The sequence below is a fragment of the Peromyscus leucopus genome, chromosome 13, assembly GCF_004664715.2.
Source record: "Peromyscus leucopus breed LL Stock chromosome 13, UCI_PerLeu_2.1, whole genome shotgun sequence".
Taxonomy (NCBI): domain Eukaryota; kingdom Metazoa; phylum Chordata; class Mammalia; order Rodentia; family Cricetidae; genus Peromyscus; species Peromyscus leucopus.
The window spans coordinates 54,024,553-54,048,333 of record NC_051074.1 but is presented as its reverse complement, the minus strand read 5'-3'; the positions used below and the strand labels follow the sequence as shown (position 1 = coordinate 54,048,333).

The following is a 23,781-nucleotide window of genomic DNA, read 5'->3' as shown; positions in this document are numbered from 1 at the left end:
ATTTGGATTATGCTGATTGATGAGTATTCTTTTCTGTTTTCTGGAAGTATATCATAAAGTATTTTTCTTTAAAAGCTTGAGAAAAGTTATCTAAGCCTATAGTTTTCATGTAGAGAAATTTTGAGAGTATCTTATTTCTTTTTAAAATATCTTTATTATCTTTAATTATGTGTACAAGTGCATGCGAGTGCAGATACTCAGAGACTAGAGGCGAATCCTCTGGAGCTGAGTTATGAGTAGTCGTGCGCTGCCCAGTATGGGTGGTAGGAACAAAACTCAGGTCCTCAGGAAGAGTGAGTAGTTCATGTTCTTAATGCTAGGCTATCACTCCAGCTGGTATCCCATTTCTTTAAGAATCCCTGTTTTATTTATCAAGTGTTTACTTTTTTTTCAAATAATTTTTACATTTAATTTTTTTCTAAATGGTCAGATTATTGGCATGTATAGTGATATCTTTTTCTTTCTACATAATTTTTGTAAAACAGAATTTCTCATTTCATTCTCACTTGCCTTAGGGTTCCATTAACTTCAGAAAATGATGATGATGATGATGATGATGATGATGATGGTGGTGGTGGTGGTGGTGGTAAATGGAAAACAAAGTGTAACAACAGAATGACATCAAAGACATCACCTGATACTACCTCTTCAGTATCAAGACAATCTTTGTCCTTACAGCAGTGTACTTTGGAAGTATTACTTCCTAAGGAAGATAACCAGAATACATGTGCCTCAGGTTATTCAGAACATACTTCTAGTGTTGATGTACTTCCTAAAGGTAAGATTGTTTTAAAAACTTTATCTAGTTGTTCATCAGATTTTCTTGAGGTTAACAATATCTAAAAAACTCATGAGTTAGTGTCTTAGTTAGGGTTTCTATAGCTGTGAAGAGACACCATGACTAAGGTAACTCTAATAAAGGAAAACATTTCATTGAGGTGGCAGCTTACAATTTCAGAGGTTTGGTCCATTTCATCATGGTGGGATATGGCAGCATGCAGGTAGACATGGTGCTGGAGAAGGAGCTGAAAGTTCTAATCTTTCAGGCAACAGGAAGTGAACTGTGTCACTGGGCAGTTTCTTGAGCATAGGAGACCTCAAAGCCCACCCCCACAGTGACACACTTCTTCCAACAAGGCCACATACCTCCTAATAGTGAGATTTTGGGGACCGATTACATTCAAACTACCACAGTTAGGAAGGTCTCTTCTATTACTAACTTGTATTTGCTAACTTGTACCATTTAAAACTACTGGTGAAGTTAGAAACTACTGTTAGTCTAGAAGTAGTCTTTAAAAATGAGCAGGGCTAAGCCTTCCATTTTGTTTAGCTTGTGATTTGAAAAATACTGTTACATTGATTTGGTCTATTTGGGGGTCTAGATGGATAGAATGACTTTCAAAATTATAACCAGTTAGTTTTGATTGTCAACCTGACATAATGTAGGGAAGAGACTCCATGAGAGATTGTCAAGATCAAGTTTGCCTGTGGGCATGTCTGTGGAGGATTATCTTGATTGCATTGAGTTGGAAGACTTGCCCCCTGTGGGTGGCACCATTCCCTAGATAGGAGATCCTTAACTGTTCAAGAGTGGAGAAGACAAGCTGAGTACAAGCATGCATCATTCGGTGCTCTCTTCTCTTGAGTATGGATGTGACTGTCTGCTTTAAGTTCCTACCACTTTGCCTTCCTAGCAATGATGGAGTGTAACCAGAATTGTGAGCCAAATAAACTCTTCCTTAAGGTGTTAGTGTCTGTGTATTTTATCAGAGCAACAGAAACGAAACTGATAGTGCTAATGAGCTTGAGTAATGACTTAGTGAGAAAACATGGTGATGCATCATCTCATATACATGGTCTTCCTAATTGATAATCCTATGATGTAGTCTATGGTGCTTACATATTTGTTACAGATTTTCAGACTGGAATATAGAACTCTAACTGTTAAGCCTAGAGTGTGGTATTTTTCATTTCCACAGTCATGCTGATAAAAATTAATTAGAATAATTGGAGTACTCACATGTCACATTTTACATCTGAATCCATGGAAAATGCATACTACTGAGCATTCACTCAGCCTCTGCCCCAAGATTAGAATAGAGTGTATCCAACAATGGGGCCATTACTACTTCTAGAGCTAAAGGAGATCAGTAAACTCAAATAATAGCAGTAACTCCGATATGACTAATTTTTATCAGCATGAATTCTGAATAATATAATGATCTGAGAAGAACAGATTCTCAGAAATCCTCTCTGTGAAAAAGTTAAGCATGTTTTGTTTACTGTAGCGTAATACTTTCTATTTCTTCATTTTGCAGAAAGCCATTATGACTCAGATCAAAGTCCTAAGAATTCTCTAAGTGAGATGAAAACTGCCCCATCTACCAGCCTCAGAAGGGAGAAGCCATCACTTAATAATGTGACTGAGAGGAGGAAGCGTGGGTCTTCTGCAGAGACTCTGTATGTGACAGATTTAGATCACCAACAGATTTCAGCTCCAGGATTCAGTTGGAATAATGAGATAAACGGTCACGCTAGTGAAACCAGTAGTAAAATACCAAAAAATCCACAGGGTTTTCCGAACTTACCTCCTGAGTCTGCCAGCGCCCCCAGTGCCCAGCACATGGAGATAGTGCAGAACACTGATGACTTGCAGTTGCAGAAAACTGTGTACGAAAATGCTGACATGGATTTAACTGCTAGTGACGTAAGCAAAATCATTACAGTCTCCAAAAGCAATACAAATCAAAGGAAGAAAAAGACAGATTGTGGGAAGGAAACTTTTAGAAAAGTGAAAGATCCAAGCTCTGAAAAAAGGAGAGAAAGATCAAAGAAAAAATGTAAAGGTAGTTCAGAAAAGGGTGCCGAGGAAAAGAGTGAAAACAGACCAGAAAGAGGCTCTGTTGTCCTAGATGACAGAGAGGATTCAGAAGATCCGAACTGTATTCTCAATTCTGAACAGCCACCTCAGGCAAACGTGCTGAAGAGGATAACCCCCCAGAGCAGCGTGGAGCAAGAGAACATGCCCACTAAAAAGAGGAAGCCAGCACATACGACCGACGAGCAAGAGGAAACATACCCTTCCTCTCGATGTTCAGTCCAACTCCTGCAAGCCAGTAAATTGGATCAGTGTCAGAACGCCCTACATTGTAACAGAAATAAGCCTTCTCGACAGACATTTGTGATTCATAAATCAGAAAAAGATAACTTATTTCCAAGCCAAAAGGATGAAGAGACCAGTTCTGGAAACCTACAAGTTGCAAATGAATTTCATATAGCTGATCTTTCCACCAAAAATAATGAAAATGTATGTGACTATGAGACCCAGACTATGTTGGACTTGAAAAAGTGTGTCAATGCTCAACAAAATCAATCAAAAATAGATAAGCCTAAGCAGAAAATAAACCGGAGGACAAAAATAATTTCTAGTATGAACCAAATATATGAGGATAATGATAAAGGTATTCATGTTCTAGAAAAGGCTAACTTTCCCCTCCAAACCCAAGTCAATAAAGAGACCACCTGTGGAAACATAGACGCTTCAGAAGAATTTGAAGCACCTCCGCTTTTCACGAGAAACAATGGAAACTTACGTGACTATCAGACCCAGAATATTCTGAATTTGCACAAGCAGATCACTAGTATACACCCTGCTCAGAATGAGTCCCAAATTAGCAAGATCCCTAGGCAGAAGGTAAATCGCAAGACAGAAATAATCTCTGGAGTGAATCGTTTTAGTAATGACAGAGGTGTTCATTGTTCAGAAAAGAACGAAGCTTTCTTTTCTGATAAGGACATCCCTGGAACCTTAAAAGACTTAAGTGAGTTTGAGATGCCTGCTCTTTGTGGCACAGATAGCACAAAGTTAGGTGATTATACGGCTCAAACGTTCCATAATGTGCAACCTGCTTGTCACAATGATTCAAAAGTAGGTAAGAAGCCCCGACAAAAGGTACATCGAAAGACAGAAATAATTTCTAAAATCAACCAAATACATGAAAATGATGGAGGAAGTGTACATGACCCATTAAATAAGGAGCTCTGTCAGAATGTTAATAAATCAGAAAATGTTTCCCAAATGAACCAAATATATGAGAATAATGAAGATGTGAATGCCTTTCAGAACTATATCAAAGATCAAAATGTTATGAATTGCTACTATGGAGAAATCAATAGTAATAAAGAGGAAAATTGTGATTCAATTCCAGATCCTTGCAAACTAGTTAAAAAACAAAGGAAAGAATTAGCAGGTAGAGCAGAGAACGTTTTGACAGGCGATAAGAACAAAGGTATGCTGCAGTTAACAGATTCTCCACAGAAGTCTCTCACCTTAGAATCTGGATTGCACCATGATACTAATGAAGTAGATTCTGGTCCTGGAGAACCAGCTAACCTGTCAAAGAGCCAGAAACAAAGCACTGTGGGTCCACTGGGAGATGCCTTCTCTGTGGGTGTGGCCAAAGGAGGAAACCGCCCAGCCAAAAGAGATAATAAATTGACATCCAAATCAAAGAAAAGAAAGACCCCCCTAGATCTTTCTTCAGATACCCATGGAGCGGTGGAAATAACACCCAACACTGACCACACAAAGTCAATTGACTCCCAACAGACTGATAAGGAAAACTATTTGGGGAATGAAAAAATTGCCAAGAGTAAACCAGACTTTTACACAAAGGTGTTGAAACCTTTATCTCAGATATGTTCACCTAATATAAAGAATTCTTCCTTGGACAATATGTGTGAGAGTTCAGTACTCCTGAGTATTTCTTCTAGTAAAAATCTGATGATAGAAGAAAATTCTTCCCTGGAGAGTGCGTGCATCTTTGCAGTAGGTGATGGTGCTCATGGAAAGATCAAGGAGAGGTCTCATAAGAGCTGCCGCAGAACACGGAAGTCGGGAATAGGTAGGCCAGAGATTTAGAATTAGATTCTCTTAACTAGTGATGTATTTTCTATTGAAATGGGCATTTTTGCAAAAATTTTAGAACAGTATATGACTATGTTTAGAAAGAGAAGAAATGAAAGTTTTGTACATTGAGAAAGTAACAGATTATCTTCAGCATTTGAAATATAAAACCTGATTTAGCTTTTACTGCCAAGTTATCTAATAATGGCTTTAGACAGATAACATCTCTCTTCATGTGTTTGAAGGGAATTGAATGTTTTAAATGCATATAATAGGAAATTGAATTTATTCTACGTAAGACAATGGCAAATTTTGTAAGGTGGGGCTCGCTCCAGAGGCATACATTCAATGTGATCAGAGCAGCTTTAAGACCAACTTATTTTCCTCAGTATCCATGCATATAAATGTAAAGGTTAACAGATGCAGTGTGTGGTAAGTCGTTTACAAAGCAGACATTAAGCTAAGAGATGGTGTGAAATTTTGATTAGAGGAAACTGCACAGATGAAATCAAGTAGGAAGCATTTTAGACTAATGGATAGTATTAGTGTTTACTTTTGTTTAACCCTGGTTACTAAAATAATAGTGTAAATAAATCAGGAGGGAAAACCCTCTGAGAATGGCAGTCACCATTTATCATATACACACAGACTTGAATCTATGAATCTCTAAACATATACTTGATATCATACTTCATATAAAACTACTGATCCCACTTCTTCCTGAATGTCCAGTTGTAAAAATGTTCTTTGTCATCAGAGATTTTATAACATTAGACATTCTTATGTGAAAGTTTTTCTGCTTGGGACCAACATTTCAGTGTGTCTATAGAACACTAGAATTTTAGGCTAAGGCTAATCTAGATAAAATGGACCCAAGGTAGAAGAATTACAAGAGTCTGGGTGGTAGGATATGTTAAAGGAATAACTCATCTTTGTCTGCCTCAAGGCGATTCCACACACTGAGTAACCAGAGCTGTATGTGTGAGTGAGTATGCAGAGTATGGTGTGGGTTTATGAAGTGTTGAATCATGAAGAGCTTTTGTGATTTTAGAGCTAAAATATTGTAGGCCTTAGAGTCAGTCGGGGTGAGGGGCTCTCAATTGAGAAAATACCTTCTGGAGGCAAATCTGTAAGGTATTTTCTTGATTAATGATTTATGGGGGAGGGCCCAGCCCATTGTGGGTGGTGCCACCCCTGGGCTGGTGGTCCTGGGTTCCATAAGAAAGCAGGCTGAGCAAGCCATGAGGAGCAAGCCAGTAAGCACCTTGCCTGCCTCCAGGTTCCTGCCCTGACTTCCTTCAGTGAGTGATGGTCAGCGAAGTAATGCCTGACCTACCCAAGTTGCTTATGACATCAATAAAAACCCTAAATAAGGCAATTGGTTTGTTTTACATTTTTAGCCCCTTTTCCTCTCAGAATTGAATTTTTAAGTTTTAAAATTTGTTTTCTTTGATTGGGGAACTGTATTTATTTACTTCATAGTTATTTTCATATCTTTATATATGTTTTACAAATATTTGTGAAAACGTTCTTTTTAGGTAGAGAACCATCCCAGGACTTGGTGGGTAGCAGTTCTGTGTCAAGCAGCACTGCTGACCCTGAGGATGAGTCGGAAGTGCAGTCTGCAAAGCTGCCGAGGAGGAGAAGACAGTGCACGCCCCTCAACCTGCGGGAGCCCAACCTCGTGAGGCAAGTGTGCCAGTGCTTGTCCGTGTGCTCTGAGACGGTCTGCCTGGATTAGTGTTAGTGATACACTCCTGAGTATCACCGAAACACACGCAGGCCAACACAGTGTAAACCTGGGAGGGAGGAAATCAAAACGAACCTTTGTTCTTCTCCTTTTTCTTTTTGCTCTGGTTTTAAATTAATTAGTTTCATTTAATTTCCATCTTACTACTGTCATTTAAAAACTTTAATTGGTAGCTATAATTTTTTTAATTTGTTGAATACAATTTACCAACCACTGTTTTCACAGCTATTACCCACATTTCTTTCTTGTGTTGCTCCCTAGAAATCAGTGTGGTTTATATTTCCTTTGGTCTCAAAGAGAAACAGTTGTTTTCTTAATTTTTTTTTTTTAACTGCAAACACACACTAGCAAAGAAAGACTTTTTCTCAATTTACCCACTCCTCAGCTTCAGGAGTTATCAGCACTGTGCTGTATGTGATTCAGCTGTTGTGCTTTTAAAGCAAGTCTCTGATACTGAGTGATTTCATTCATAAAATACCTTTATATCTGTCTTTAAATAATAGTAAGATTTTTCTGGGGTTGGAGAGATAGCTTAATCAGTAAAGTGCTTGAACAAACATGGGAACCTGAGTTCAGATCGATCCCCAAAAGTCATGTACGAGTCAGGCCTAGCCACATGCACCTGTAACCCCAGTACTGGAGACGGGGAGATAGCAGGGTCCCTGGAGCTTGCTGGCCAGCCAGTCTAGCCAAATCTGAGAGTTCTGGTTCAGTGAGAGACTCTAACTCTGAGAGAATCAGCTAAGGAAGACATCTTGACATTGACCTCTGGCCTCTACACACACACACACACACACACACACACACACACACACACACACACACACACACTCACACTCACACACTAATGAATTTCTTAACAAAGTTACCACAGTAGGATTAGGCAGGACTAGGGTTATAGCTCAGGATAGCTTGCCCTACGTGCATGAGGCTTTAGTTCACAAAACTATCAATAAATTCTTATTCTCTTCTAATAACTGATCTATTCAAATTTCCTTGATTACCATAAAAATAACCCACTGACTTTACATTGTTTTGTTAAAAAAATCTCATGTTTTTAAGGTTAAGTCAAGTAGCCTATCTCATAAAAATCAGTTTTTTCTTAAAATTCTCAAAAGAAATCATATTGTATACCAATATTTTCTGCAAGCTAGAGAAAACGATCACACACTGTCCTTTGCATTACTTCCGTGCTTGCCCCTTTTATATGCTGATTGGGGCAGGCATTTCCCAGTAGTGGTCAGCAGGTGGCAGTGCTACAGGGGAGGAGGGCCAAAGGGGAAAGAAAGGACCAAGGGCTTTTACAGCGCAGCTTTCTGGAGATGGACAGTATGCCTTTTGGGGGCAGACTATCTCTTTCCCCATTTTAAAGTGTATAGAACCGTGGGTTTTAAATCTTCACAGATAAAGGATGCAGGGTATGCATAGTTCAGTAGATAAGCCCTTACCTGTTATATACAAGTCCCGAGAGTCAGTTCCGAACACCACCAAAGAAACCCTTTCACAGATATGTACAGCCACTACCACCATCAATTCTGGAACAGTTCTTTACCTAAGGAAGAAGTCCTGCGTTCCCATACCTCCTCCTAGTTGTGGATACCTTTGTTCTAGACATTTAAGAACATAATTGTATCTAGTCATTGTGACTGGCTTATTCCGTTGCACAGTGTTTTCTGGGTTCATCCATGTGGTAGATTCACTCCTTTCTATATTAACCAGCATTTTACTGCATGAATAGACCACAATTTTGCCTTATTCAGTTATCGTGATTGTACTTGACTTTTGTTTTTTCATTTCTCTTCCCGCTTGTTCCTGCTGTTATGAGTGATGTCGGTCTGAAAGCTCACGTGTAAATTTTTGCATGACCATGTTTTAATCTCTCTCTGAGCTTACACCCAGGATTGGAATTGTGTAAAGTGCTAGACTGTTTTACATGACTACCAACTCCGTATTAGAATCCGGTTTCTTTTTACTGTGCTTGTTCAACTCTGTGATTCCAGCCTCTTTATGAAGTTGTATCTTGGCGTGGTTCTGATGAACAATGTTAATGTTAAGCATCTTTGCATGTACATCAGAGGCCAGTTGTGTGCCGCACATGGCTCTTCCCTGCAGTAGAGAACCAGTCAGAGCCCTGCGGTAGGGTTCGTCACACCTGTCAGTTCCCTAGTCCTTCATCCTCTCATGACATCTTGAGGATTACAGGTCAGTTATTTTGTAGAATATCCACAAATTGAGATTTGGGGTTTTTTTTACTTTTTTCCCCCGGTTATGCATTTTTAGTGAATTTCACATAAAGGAGGCATCCTCGCTGCGGCATACCAGGGTTCATTTTATTAGTCTGTCTCACTGCCATGATGAAGGCTGACCCCGGTCTCTTGGCTGCTGTGCTTCCCCTGGCTTTCCACATGGGAAAATCTTATCTTTTCCTTAAAGATTGGGGAGATACTTTGAGTCTACACATCATGTTCCTCAAAATTTTCCTTAGTGATTTCAGTATTTATTAGTAGCTTTTGCTTGAAATCAGTACCAGTGTGAGGTGTGAGACCATTACTGACTTCATGTTCTACTGCCTCTGTGAGGAAATACTGTCTTTTCTTTTTTAATATTGACACAGTAATGTGAACTAATAGCCTCGTGTCATATTCTAGTTGAAAATCCAGTACTGTCCATCTTTACTTCTTTATTCGAGTGATTCCAGCTTTGGTATTAGGAGCCCCTTCAGAATAGATTCTGACTTCCTTCAACAAGACTTCATACTCTTCTGACATTTCATTACTTTCTCACACCACAGATGTTCTCGGGTCATCTTAATGTTTTTCCTGCCCTGGCCCTGGACTCAGATGCTTCTTCAGGAATTCTGATTTCCTTGACTGTAAAATTATGTTTAGCAACCAGAATCTAGGTTCTATGTTCATTGCTAACATTATGTAGCACCACCAGTCTATTTCTACGCAGTATTACCATAAATCTAGTCACTCACAAAAAGCACCTATTTATTATTCCTCAGACTGTAGGCATGGCTTAATTCATGTTTGGCTTAGGGCTTCATAATACTACACTCAGGGTGTCAGAGAAGCTGGTTCTAGAGGCTTTCCTAGCAGACAGTGTTGGTGGAAGTTCCTCTTCTTGATATTGGCCATAGATTGTCTTTACTTCCTTGCCACGTGAGCCGCTCCCCCCCCCAAGGCTGCTTGTTCAAAGCCAGCTGTAGAAAGATCTGTAGCGAAGCCCTCTAGAGAGGTGGTGTTTTATAATGAAATGTGCTCTCGGAAGTGAGTGATCTCTCCCCCTTGTCACTTTATTAATTAGACACAAAGTTCCTGTTCCTGCCCATAGTCAACTGGAAGGACTGAATCAAAGGCATGAGTGCCAGTGGGTGGGGGTTGTAGGTGGTGTCTTTGAAGTCGTCTATGGTAGGGGTTATAGTTGGGCCCTCTCGCAGGCAGCACTAGGAAGCCTGTTTATGTGCACTAACCCACTATTATGTGACAAAAGTTTTCCTGGGGTGTGTGGTACACATATCTATTCACATCAGATAGGAAACCCGAGACAGATGGACACCACCAAAGTCCAGCTTGGTGAACCAGTGAGTTTCATTGGGGTGACTTACAGGAATGTGGGTGAGGGGTTACTTACAGGAGCAGAAATGACCCAAAGACAACTGCATCACCAATGCCCACCCCAGCCTGGGTGACAGCTCACACAGCATGGGAACCTGGAGCACAGCACAGCCTGCAGGCACTCACCAGGTTGGAGAGTGTCCCTTCTAAGCGACTTCAGTCTACAACTCTTCCAGGTAGCTGGTCTGGTCTCTGAGTCTTCTTTGCAGCTTGGCTTATCTAAGAGTCTTCTTCAAAGCCTAGCTTACTTCCATCTGAGGGAGACTCTCAGCTTTTATTGCTTACTCTAGTGTGGTGGTTCTCAACTTTCCTAATGCTGTGACCCTTTAAACAGTTCCTCATGTTGTGGTGACCCCAACCATAAAAGTATTTTCATTGCTACTTCATAACTGTAATTTTGCTACTGTTATGAATTGCAATGTAAATATCTGTGTTGTCCAGTAGTCTTAGGTGACCCCTGTGAAAGGGCCATTTGACCCCCACCCCCAAGGGGTTGTGGCACACAGGTTGAAAACCACTGCTCTAGTGAATCTGGTCAGTTTCAGGGACTTCCTGAAGCAATTTTGAGTTATTTACCTTCCTGTTTAAGGAACCCAGGATGGAATGTTCTAGTCTCAGAGGAAACTGTTATACAACATCCACATAGATGTATACTTTTATGTTTCCGTATGTACTGTGTGTATAATAAAACCGTGATATATGAGTTGTTCTAGTACCTCTAATTTTAATTCAATACCACAGGGTTCATTTTAGCGGTCCCCTTTGCTTAGTTTGTGATTTCTCAATCAGTGAGAAGCCTGGTTCTCATTATCTGAAAATATTTACTCGTTTGTTCAATTCTAGTACATAATTTCATAATTATTATCCCATATTCCCACTAGAACCACTTTACCACCTGGATTGATATATAAAGATCAGATGGTTTCATAAACCCGTGAGGTTCAGGCATACATACTGCTTCTCTTTGACGGTACCAGTGTGCAGTCCCAGCAGCCCTTCAGGAGAGCACCCTGCAACCCTAACGGAATGTACTGTTATTTTTTTTAATTTGTGCCAATAGCAGGTGGGAAATACTACCTTGGTACTGTTCCATTTGCATTTCTGGGGGTACTTTCCCTAGGTTTACTCTGTCCTCATCTCCTATTTTCTTCTCTGACCCGTCTTTCTTAAACTAAAAGTGCTGCGGTGAAGTCTATGTGTTGCTATGCCCCGTCTGTCTCCTCTGTCTAGTCTTTGTTTCAGAAGGATAATTGCGCTATGATTTAATATAAAAATCATGATTATATGTTCACCATGGATTATGGATTTTACTGTTAAAATGCCTTCTTTTGATCTTCAATGCTTTGCATCTTAAAAGGTCAATATTTTTAAATTATATTTGTTTCATCTTCCTGATGACTCCTGTATTCTAGTCCTCACGCGTGCGAGTGTCTCTTGAAATGGACACATCTGCAGTATTCTGTTTCCAAACCAAAACTGAAAGAAGAAAGTGACAGCTGGGTTGTCTCATTCAGTATTTTTACTGAAGTATACTGTGATTTTTGTTCAAAAGTTTTTATCAAGTCCAGTTTCTCAGAGTGTTAGTGTCTCTGGCTCTGGAGAAGAGTTACAGAAGAGAAGGAATCCTGTTCTGCTGCTGGCCTTTCTGTCTTGTCAGTTTGAAACTGTACACGTACATTTCATCCAGAAACTCACACACCTTACACCTGTGTATGGGCATGCGCACACAATGTAGAGAAGAGATACACCACCACCTGGAGCACTGTGGAGGATGGTCAGCCCTCCTTCTGAGAAAATAAGAATGGCCAGTGAAATCTGAAAGGAAAAAGTAAACCGAATGTACCTCTTAGCTAATATGAATGTAAAAAAAGACTCGGCTCAGAAAGAGGTGAGGAGGAACCCCTTTAAAGAGGTAGGTGGACCAGGAGCTGCCTTTTGCCTGAAGGTGCTTGTCTAGCTAGGGAAGCCTTATGATCCTGGGGCAGAATGGACATCCCAGGGCTTGGCTGAAATGAAGTCGAATGCAGATTCTTTCAATAAAGCTGAACTATCTCAGTAGAGCAGCAGACTAAAAATAAGTTCCCACTGGCCTTTTTCAGCCCTTGAAAATAGCTCTGGTCCTGAACTTAGAACAAACATTCTGAGAATTTATAATAAAAACCAAGCCCTTATTCCGATTTCAGCTGGAATCTGTACTATCTGGAAAGTGTAGACTTGGAATTGAGGATGAACTGCAGTTTCCTTTTGTTGTAAGAAGCAAAGTCAGTCTTTTCTGGAGGAGGACGCCTCCATCTCAGGCCTCACGTATTTTCCACAGCTGATGTTCTGAGGGAAGTAAACAGCTAGCTCACAGGCGACAAGACAGGCAGCCTTAGACCTCAGCCCACACAGGAGGGGCTGAGGTTCCTGCAGAAACAACTGTTGCAGCAGTCAAGATGAAGTGAGTGCCTGGGGTTCCAGCTGGGAGAGGCTTGAAGGTAACCAAGATGTTGAATGAAAAACCCACAGTGTTGCTGAATCTATTTAATCTTCACAATAAAAACCCAGAGTCAGATATTAGGGTGAAAGCTGAAAGGTCAGAGAAGCAGAGCAGCAGCCGCTAGAGACTTCTTATCTCTACAAATCTTCAGACCGAATGGGAGGCCGAGATCTGTCTCTACCCACCTTATATTCCTGTTTCCTCCTCCCAAGTGCTGGGAGGAAAGGTGTGTGCCACCACTGCCTGGTCTTTAAGGTTAACTAATAGCTAGCTCCACACTCTGGTCTCCAGGCAAGCTTGATTTGTCAGAACACAAACAAAATATCACACAACACACGGTGTGGTTTCTTTGGGCTAAAGAGACCTACTGTAGATAAACCCAAGTACTGTTTGTTCTTAGGAGTACAACCATGGGTGCTAAACACTACAGAGACCCAGGGCCTCCATCATCCACGTGACGGCTGTGCTTTAAGGGAACCGCTTACTAGAAATGATTGTCTTCTCAGTCTTCACAGAAAAAATGATTAGCTTGGAATGAGTGTTATTGATCTTGCTTTTTCTTTTCTCTTGCAGCAAGATGAGAAGATGAAGTAGATATGGATCCTAGTTTTTCTGGTTCTCAAAGCACAAAAAGAATAGAAGCATAATTAGGATCAAGACGTGAAACATGAAGAAGTATTCTGTTTGGTTTTTACATGAAGACGTTTTCTGTTTTTTATTTTGGGGGGCTCTCATGGGTTATTGCTTTGTCTATTCTTACATTGAGGTGTATGTGCACAAAATAGCCATATTTCAAATAGCAAACTTTTTTTTTAAAAAAAAAAAACATTGGTCATTACATAACTTGTTAATTTAAATTTCTACTGGGTATCATTTAACTGTTAACTATTTTCCTTTTGCCAAATAAAATGTATCAGTAAACACTTTTGCATTGGTTACCTTGTATACCAGGATATCTTGTTTTTTGCTTTTGAGCCCCTTGGGTATACATGAAGATCAAAGAAGGTTTGAAATCATCTGTCCTGTTGTCGTTTCCCCTTGGCATTCTGCTTTTCGAAATACTTGTTAGGTGTCGGCCTTTTGAATCACTTCAGCTTTATGGAATCTTACGGCTCAGGCAGTGGGAGCTGTGACGGTTAATATCTGCAGGATCTAGGGTCACAGAGGAGACAGGCTCTGGACATGTCATGAGCGGCTTTCTAGACTAATGAAAGTGGAAGAGCCGCACCATCCCACAGCCTGGGGTCAGACGTGAATGAAGAGGAGAAAGCGAGCTGGGCACAGCGTGGATCTTTGTTTCCTGACTTTCCTCACCTTTGTGGGTGAGATGGGATCAGCTGCCTCCTTCCTGCTGCCGTCCGTGCCTTCTCCATCGTGGTGGATTTGACCCCTTCACACTGCAAACTGAATAAACCCTTACTCACTTAAGTTATCTTTATCAGGTATTTGTTCCTGCAACCAGAAAAGTAGCTAATACCCTAGTTTTCCAGAACTTATTTAAATTTTCGTTTTTTAAAATATATGTGTATTTGTGGGTGCTGGGAACTAAGCTCGAGTCCTCTGGAAGAGCAGCAAATGCTCTTAACCACTGAGCCATCTCATCAGTCCCCATCGGTAAGGATGGCCGGGCTTACTTAATGGCCTGCCTTCTCTCTTCTTTGAATCATGTGGGTATATATATGCACAAGTGAGTGCAGGAGCCGGAGGAATCCACAAGAGTGCACTGGATCCCCTGGAGCTAGGCTAAGAGGCTGTGAGCCATCTGCCGTGGGTGCTAGGAACTGAACTACGGTCTCTGTAAGAGCATGAACTGATCCATCTCTCTAGCCCATTTCCAGGCACATTTCCTTTCTTATAATTTAAGGAATAATCCTACTTGTGCCGCAAGCTGTAGGGAGCCAAATATTGAAAACATAAGCCTATGGGGAGCATTCCTAGTCAAATGATTCCAGGTAAACACTTCATTGCAAGTTAACCATTAATCCACCTGGGGTAACAAGACTGGCAAGTGCTTGGCCCTTAGTTTGGCTTATCTGAAGACCAGGTAACATGGACCTGTTTAAACCTAGAGAAAAGTTACTGATTAGTGAACTTGGGATCCTTTTCTTAGGAATAGTTAGCCATTAACAATGGCATCTGTTCTTGGAAAACAGGGAGATAACAGATACAGTTTAAAACTTTAGGCACCTTCATCTACAGCTAAACTAGTATTACTCAAGCATATGATCTCCAAAGTTATTGAGTTTCAAAGTTAAAGCAACTGAAACTGAAGAGTTTTTATTTTCCTTGATTACTGTTCTTATCTAAGTTACATGTCTGTTTCCTTAAAATGTCTGCCGGTGGTGAAAATGGCATCTTCATCTTGTTCCCAGTTTCTTCGAGAATGCCTCTCCTGAGAAAGTGGTGGGGTAACACCTGGAAAGCCCATTTAGGATCACATTGCAGCATAAACTATTAGTATTTGAGTGGGGTTTTTGTTGTTGTTGTTGTTTTGTTTTAAATCTCAATTGGTACTGACTTTGTCCAATGCTGCTTGGCACTGAAATTTGATTAGCACCCAACCAAGAGATAAAATTCATAATTACTGTTTGCTGTAGTCTAAAGAATGAGAAGGTATGTGGGGGGGGGGCAGCGCCTGGAGTACCACAGAAGTCACTCTAGGAAGCTCCCACACATCTCTGAGGCAAGACACAGAACAAGTGGAATTTAGAGGACTCCCCCCCCCCACACACACACACACTCCCAAGACAGGCTGGAGAGATGGCTCAGAGGTGAAGAGCACTGGCTGCTCTTCCAGACGTCCTGAGTTCAATTCCCAGCACCCACAGTGTGGCTCACAACCATCTGTAGTGAGATCTGGCGCCCTCTTCTTTCCTACAGGCAGAACACTGTATATATAATAAATAAATCTTTAAAAAAAAACCAAAAAGCTCCAAGGCTAGAGCATGAGCCCGGCTCTCTGGTTGCTGGGATGACACTGATCAGCTGGTGTGGAGCCCGCTGGAGTGAAGGATAGCCGCGATAGCACGGTGGTCTAGGACTCACCGACATGATGAAAACACCCGTGGATTCGTGGACACTGAAGCCTTGTGTTTTGCTGGCTTCAGACACTTCCAGCGGCTGGAAGTTACGAGCGGAAGCCACTTGTAATCCAAACTCTACTTTTTAATACATGCCAGCCATCATCTCCACTCTTAACTTTACACTTCGCTTATGACAACAGGACTAAAAATTTCTGTTCTTTGCTAGCTGATCTCATTTTACAGGGGCCACCAGAAGAGAAAACAGAGCAGAGGGCAAAGGGACGTCACTTGCTCCTTCCTAAAAGCTGACACCTTTTGCTGGCTTCACCGTGGTGATGACATGTTGCACAACAGTACCCGTTGGTCCAGTTGCCAGCTTGCTTCAGCACTCCCGGAATCAGCCTAATGGCCCAGTCTGGAGTGGTGCACCTCCATCAGAGGCCATGGCCAGCCGGCCTCTTCACAAGACTCCTCACACCCCTCTGAAATACCCCCTCCAGAGATACTGACAAAGACTGAGCCGTGGTGTCCCTCTGAGCTTTCCCAGATACCTAGGTTTTAGTAACCCAGCCCCTTCCCTCGGCTAGCACATTTGGTTCTTGCACATTGCTGGAAGCAAGCAAAATAATAAAAGCCCATAGGAAAGATTTTGAAAATATCTAGAAAATTTTCACATCTATCTATTTGTTTCTACGATCCCACTTTTGGGAAACTATCAAAAATTCTCTTAGACAAATGTCAGGGTGCCATGGTTTGTAATAACAAATGAGCAGCAAAAACATTCCATACCACCACCACCACAACAAAAATCTGAACGATTGCCAATGGACGGCAGGTTATTTGAAAACCCTGGGAAATGAAAGTACCTTTTCACTAAGTTGGCGACCGAGAAAGGGATAACTGGCATGGAAAAGATTTTCAGTTTGCATCTTCAGCAGAATGTGCTGCATGGATAGGAAGACTTGAATGCCCACAGGTTGTATTGGTACTGTAATACTGATGTTCTTGTTTTTAAATAGATCTATGGACAGAATAAAGCAAATAGCTTGTTTTTTTAATATTTATTTTAAGAGTATGAGTGGTGTGTGTGTGTGTGTGTGTGTGTGTGTGTGTGTGTGATGTGCATGCCTGGGGCCCTGGGACATCAGAAGAAGGAAATCAGCTTCCCTGGAACTGGAGTTAAGGATGACTGTGGGGTTTGGGAATTGAACCCTAGTCCTCTTAGAGTAACAAGTGCTCTTAACCACTGAGCCATCTCTCCAGCCTCTAGTTTAAGTTTTTGTAATCAAGATTGTTGGCGTCAGGGAAATGGTACAATTGATTCTAGCTCTGTTCACTATTGCCGTGACAGAAAGCCCAACACTGGATAGTTTATAAAGAAAACAGGTTTGTTCTAGTCCCAGGCTTCTGGAAGCCCTTAACCTCTGAGCCATCTCCCGAGCTCATGTTAAACAAAGTACCCCCCCCCAAAAAAAAGGTATGCCAGATATGGTGGCACACACCTTTAAGGAAGGAAAGGGGAGGGGAGGGGAGGGGAAGGGTGGGGAAGGGAAGGAAAGTGTGTGTGCATATGCTTTGTGTCTACTGACGGATTTAGGGGTAAAACGCTGCGTATGAAATTTGCTTGGAGACACCCAGGAAGGCAGGAAATGTTAACCACTTACCACTCAAGCTCCTGGAGTTGTGGAGATGTGGGTTATTCTCTTCGACGAACAAACTTGGCCAGTTTTCACAAAGAAAATGTGTAGCCCAGCACTCAGGAGGCAGAAGCAAGCGGAGATCTGAGGCCAGCCTGGTTTACAAAGGTGTGTGTGTGTGTGTGTGTGTGTGTGTGTGTGTGTGTGTGTGTGTGTGTCAGGAATAATGTGTTTGCATGAACAATATAATCTAGGAAGGCATACCAAGTGAAACGAGGTCTGAAAATTAGTTTGATCTCATTCGAGATTTGCCAAGTTTTATAATATAAAAAGAGAGCCAAAAAGTTGCCTTCTGAGCGTAGGTTTCAAGTATGTAGGTATTTCCCAAGTAAATAAGCATGGTTATTTGCTCCTAAGGGCACAGGACTCTCGGGACGTGAGTCAGCAGTCCAGCCATCCTGACCTCCCCCTGAACAAGCGGAGAGGGTCCAAACGAACTGGAAGCCAATTCGAATGAACAAGCATTGGCACCAGTTAGCTACCAAAGCAATGACCCGGGACCTCCTGAGCCATCCCATCGCTGCCAAAAGATTGCGGTGCGCCTCCCGCTTGGCACACTGGACAGGTGTCTGGACAGTTTTCCTGTTAGGAACTGGGCAGCCCTGGTTCTTCCAGAAGTTTCTGGGCGGGCGGAGGCCTGAGGCTCAGGCAAGCCCCTCCCCGCCGCCTCAGGCAATTTATTCTCCTCAGGGGCTGGCTCTGCTCAGGACCTGCTAGGGACCTCGGGCATCATGGATCCCCCGCAGCTGCTCTTCTTCGTGAATGGCCGGAAGGTGAGCGCCCGAGGGCTGCCCAGGCAGGGCAAGCCCCTGCATCAGTCCCTGGCCACTTCCGATCCTGCACCCCGCTTTCCCCAAGACCTTGACATGGGATGTTGTGCGTCACTACTTGCGCGTAGGAGACTAAGGGCGAGTTTCAGAATTGCCTGAATTCCAGGGTCCCCCTCCCTTCCCAACATCCCCATTCCCTGGCCTTCCCATCCTAATGGGATATGCAAGCCCACCCCCTCCTCAAACAGCAAGGGAAAGAGCTCTGTTCTTAACCCATCCAGCACCGTGAATCCAGACCTTCCCACCCTCAAAGCCCCGGCTAATAACATCTTCCAGCACATTTGAATAGACAGCCTCAGTTCTCAGCTTGTCTAGGGTGAGCAGTACCCAGGAGTGACGGGACCACAGTGATGCACAGATTCAAGCTACCCCGTTATTTCTCAGATGAAGTGGTGACTTCGTGAAGTCAAAGCAAGTTCCTGGCACAGCAGAGCTTGCCAGAACCAGGCTCCCTGCTGGCTGTGGGGTTCTGTTTTGTTTTATTTGTGTGTGTGCGGTGGCTCTGAAGACCTTGCTGGCTGTTACAAGCCAAGCCTGTTGCTCCTGCACAGGAAAGCCCCTGGGCATCATTTAAAGCCGAGGTCTGGGCAATGACCTTGCTTGCTCAGAGTGTTCTCAGTATAAACTGATAGCGTTTTCCCGGGGTGGTGCTCAGTGGCGGGGCTCCTCCGTTTGGATCCACTGTGGCCCCTCCTCTGGCTGTGGACAAACAGAGCCCTGGCTGGCCCTCAGGAAGCCAAGGAAGGGTTCGTTAGCACCAGACCCTTCCTGTGGGAGGCCGGTTCTGAGGCCATGAGTTGATTCACACAGCTGTGGTTTTGTAATGTGTTTTCTTGAAGAACACGGTCTCTCAAATTATACGAGGTCCCCACCCCAAAAAAAAGCTTGTGTGTCCCTGCTTTATGGGCCTCCCATGGGATGAGATGGATCCTTAATGGGCACCATTAGGGCCCCACAGGACCGGTGTGAGGGTGAGCCAGGCCCATGGTGTGAAATGGGTGTCTCCCTCCTTCCTGTTTTCTCTTGCATAACAGAATAAGCACATGAGTCTTCTGTCCTTCGTAAACAAGCAGCGATTCCCTTCCACATCTGCCGCTCACCGCTCACCCACACTGCCTCATGGAGGAGGCTCACTCCTTTACTAAGGGGGAGGGGCAATGCCGCTTACTGCGTGAGGAGTGATCATGAATATTCAATCCGCGTTTTTATTAACAGCCTAACATATGCCAAACTGTGTTTGGGCTTATGGGATACAGCAAACCATAGAAGTGCCGAGGCCCCTGCTGGTGTGGAATTGGCACGTCCTGGGGTAACAGATAACACGCATATAAATAGACGGAGAGAGGGTGGTGTGGGACCTAAAGCGAAGTGAGATGGGCAGGATCTGATGGGGCAGATGAAGGGGATGTTTGGGCCTTGCAGAGCCGGGGTCATTGGAGCCGTGTCTGGGATAAAGTAACCAAGCATACATATGAGGAAAGGATTTTTTTGGGCAGAGGAATCCCGGTGCAAATGTCCTGGGGCAGGAGATTATTTACATGCTCAGAGACTAAACTGTTGGGGCTGGAGAAGTGGCCAGCAGCCGGAGTCCAGCCTTATAGGTGATGCTGGGAGTTTTAGTCCCGTGAGGCCGCAGCCATATTGAGTCGGATGTCTCCCTCCCGCCCGCCCTGCTTCCAAACGGGAGTTTTTAATGAGTAGTGCAGCTTTATGTTTTGTTGATTGTTAAGAATAAAGGAGCCTTTCTTATCTGAAGGCTCACTTCCTCTCTCTTAGCCCTCCCCCTCCCCCCGCTGGCACCGCTGGGGACCTCCAGGTGCCTTGGACCTGGTCCTGGGATCAAATGTTCTGTGATCGTTTGTAAAGAAGACTCTAGAAACACTGGCTAAGTTTTTGAAATGATCCCCCGACCCCACAAAAAACAAACATCGTGTCAGCTTTTCCCTCCCAGTCTTGCCCCTCCCAATTTTAGTGAAGCGTGTATTTCAACACTGATCAGCAAGCGAGGGGCTGTTCAGAGAAGCATGAGAAGCCATTGGCGAGAAGGGCCCCGTGAAAAGCCAGACTTCTGGGACTCAGATCTGCCTTTGCGAGGACTCCTGGAACCCCTTCGGGGTGCTCTGGTGACTTGCACGGCAGGCCTTTGGCTGTGGCTTTTTGCTCTGCATGAGAGAATTAGGCCGAATGCAAACACAATGAAAGTTAAGCGTCCACGCACTGCCTGAGTTCAAGTGGCGTAAGTCAGTGTGCAGGGAATGTTTATGGAAGACGCGCTGCCAGGAGTTTTAAGTTCTCAAAACAGGGACTCGGGTATTAATTCACGGAAATTGGTTCCTCTCCAAGAAAGTTTGAGTCCAGGGCGGAAGAGAGGGTCATAACAAGTGTCTGGCAGGTTCAGGAATTCCCTACATGGCATGGCCGGTGCACAGGACGATCAGACCAGAGTTTTCAAGGGGTCTCTCGTGCAGGCAAGGCTCGCAGGTGGCAGAGTAGAAGCAGAGAGACCTAGGAGACAGCCGTTATAATTGTGCAGGCTCCAGATGATAATGGCCCATGCTGGCGGTGGCAGCGTAGCGGAGAAGCATCTTCAGACACTCAAGGAGCAGAACTTGGTGACACGGATTGCCGTGGGTGGAAAGAAAGAAAAAGTTAGAAATAACCCAGGTTTCAAACCTTAGATGTCCTGGCAGAGAGTCAGGCTGTAAGCTGGCTGGGGAAAAGAGGAAGAGAGGAAACTCAATGAATTAACTTGAAGTTGGTTTGAGAGCGAGACTTATCCTATGGAAGGTGTACGTGTGTATGCACATGCATGCACGCACGCATGCTCGCATGCAACATACTCTCCTATATTGCACGTTCCTCAAACAGATCCTGCGAGGGCCTGGATAAAGTTGCAGGGGAGGAGTCAGCTCTGGATGCGTGCCTTCTCTGCCTTCCTTCCCAGAGGGACAAAGAACCTCAACGTGGAGAAAGATGGTTAAGGTTTATGAATAGATGAAGCAAGCCATGCTTCTGTCTGTTCCGTGAATGCTAAAGGAATCTCAAATGCACGGGACATGAAAATAGACGAGGGAACCAGCTGGGGGACCTCAGTGGGGAGGAAATGAATAACAACAAAGTAAAAATGCCACGAACCCATTACTTTATGTGCTAACTTAAAACATTCAATTCAATTTTTATTTTATGTGTATGGGTGCTTTGCTTACACATATGTCTGTGCAACACATGCATGCCTAAAACATTAATTTTTAAAATTTTAATCAAAATAGAGAAAGCTGGATTCCAGGGAACCAGGACCATCCACCATGTTTCAGTTCCTGCCCCTGACTCTGCCAGCCCAGTTGCTTAAGTGTGCCCAGCTGCACAGCCTTGCCTGACTCGGCACATGCTTTTGCTGCTTTGGTTTGGGTATGTGGGGACATGGCTGGTTATGGTCTACTTGGCAAACATGTCTTTTAAGTTAGCTGCATCCATCTTTCAGACACTCTCCTCTGCCAGCAGCTCCTCTCTCTGTTCTGTTTCTCTTCCTCCCCAACCCACTGTTCTGTTCTCTCCCAGTGTCCTTCTAGGGGAAGCTGGACAGAGTCACTAGTGTTCCTGTGAGTGGAAACAGCCACAGCCTTAGGGAACAGTGATGATTCCGGACCAGGAACAGTCAGGGATGGAGATTTATACTTTTATTTTGATGTTGATGCTTGCACATCACAGATGCATTTCTCTGGAACCAGCAGGGTCCTACCAGTGTGAACATAACATCACACCAGCTCTTGTTCGTGTGTGCATGACTATGTTTCTCTTGCACAGGTGGTAGAAAAACATGTGGATCCCGAAATGATGCTGCTACCATACCTGAGGAAGAACCGTATCCTTTGCTGTGTGCTGTGAGTGTGTGTGTTTGTGCGTGTTAAGTCTATGAGCCTGTGAGAGTCTGTGTTTGTGTGTGAGAGTTTGTGGGAGTGGGAATCTGTGAGAGCATATGTGTGTGAAATTGTGAGTGCATGTATCTGGAAGTCTATAGCATGTCTTGAGTGTATATGTATATGTTCTTGTGTGTGAATTTGTGAGGGATGTAAGTGTGTGGACAAGTGTGAGTCTTGGTGTATGTGTTTTAAATGTAAGATGTTTATGTATGTCTGTGAGTGTTGTGTGCGTGAGTGGATCTGTAAGTGTTTTGTGTGTGACTGTGCGAGAGTGTGTGTTTGAGTGAGAGTGTGTGAATGTGTGCATGCATGTAAATGTGAATGAGTGTGAATGTATGCCAGAATGTGCTAGGTATGTGTATGAGCCTCTCTCTCTCTCTCTCTTGTGTGTGTGTGTGTGTGTGTGTGTGTGTGTGTGTGTGTGTGTGTATTGGTGAGCCTCTGAGAGTGTGTGCAAAAGTGTTTGCAAGAGTCTTTGTGTATAAGAGTTTGTGGGGATGTGCAAGAGTTTTTAAGTGTGTGAATTTAGGCCTTTGAGTATGTGTGCATGAGTGTGCCTAAATGAGTATATGTATGTGTGACTGGGTTTGTGTGTGAGAGAGCATTTTAGTGAGAGGGTCTGTGAATGTGTATATGTGAATGTGCATGTGTACAAGAGTATATGAGTTGTGTGAGAATTACTTACTGTCCTTATGTGTGTATGTGTGGGTGTTTGAGTGTGTGTGTGTGTATGAGTGTTTGAGTATATGTGGAAATAACGAGTGTATGGATGTGTGAGAGTTAAGTGTAACTTTGTGATGTATTTGAGTGTGTGAGTAGTGTGTGTGAGTGTGTGAGTGGTGTCTTTGAGTGTGTGGGTGGCATATTTGAGTATGTGAGTGTGTGTGTTTGAATGAGTGTGTCAGCGTGTTCTCTTAACCTCTGCTTTATCACTAATTGAGTGCTATGAGATGGAGAAACAAGCAAGGGGAAGTAAAGAGAAGGATGTTGAAAGCATTCATTAAGCATCCTCTAGAATTAACAGACAATATGTATACTTCATTTTCAGTGACTGACGGTTATGCCATTGGAAAAAGAAAACATCGAAGTCTCCTGAAAGTGAATGAAAAATGGGCGCACGCCTTTAATCCCTGCACTTGGGTGGCAGAGGCAGGATGAGCTCTGTGAGTTCAAGGCCAGCCTGGGCTACAGAGTGAGTTCCAGGATAGCCAGAGCTGTTACACAGAGAAACCCTGTCTCAAACACCAAAAAATATAATGATGATGATGATGATAATGATGATGATAGAAGAGATTTGAGGGAACAGTTAGAAGTTTCAGCTGACAAGATGCAGACAAATAACTTACTGTGTTGCTAGTGTGACACAGATATCTCATAAAGTATTTATAATATAACATTTTGTGTATTTCCTCAAAGACCTATATAACGATGAAGGCAAATATACAGTGCACTCCCACCTGCAAATTCTCAAAATACTTACATGCATAGATTCTTCTTCAGTCTGGCCCTATTTTTGGCAGCCTGTGTTCCAGCTTCATACAAAGGGTGGGTGCAGC

General features: G+C 43.1%; 2 protein-coding genes across 3 annotated transcripts in view; both read left to right on the top strand.

The window, feature by feature from the left end:
- Positions 1-13,676, top strand: part of Sgo2 (shugoshin 2) — a 29,055-nt gene extending 15,379 nt beyond the window's left edge. For both annotated transcript variants that reach the window (XM_037210399.1, XM_028885967.2), the window contains exons 6-9: positions 516-778; positions 2,319-4,904; positions 6,445-6,595; positions 13,329-13,676. In XM_037210399.1, the coding sequence (XP_037066294.1) occupies positions 516-778; positions 2,319-4,904; positions 6,445-6,595; positions 13,329-13,344 (3,016 nt within the window). In that variant the 3' untranslated portion in view covers positions 13,345-13,676. The remainder of the gene's footprint in view (positions 1-515; positions 779-2,318; positions 4,905-6,444; positions 6,596-13,328) is intronic.
- Positions 13,677-18,147: 4,471 nt separating this feature from the next.
- Positions 18,148-23,781, top strand: part of LOC114704613 (aldehyde oxidase 1) — a 68,503-nt gene continuing 62,869 nt past the window's right edge. The window contains exons 1-2 of the mRNA XM_028885948.2: positions 18,148-18,248; positions 22,110-22,167. Of these exons, the coding sequence (XP_028741781.1) occupies positions 18,207-18,248; positions 22,110-22,167 (100 nt within the window). The 5' untranslated portion in view covers positions 18,148-18,206. The remainder of the gene's footprint in view (positions 18,249-22,109; positions 22,168-23,781) is intronic.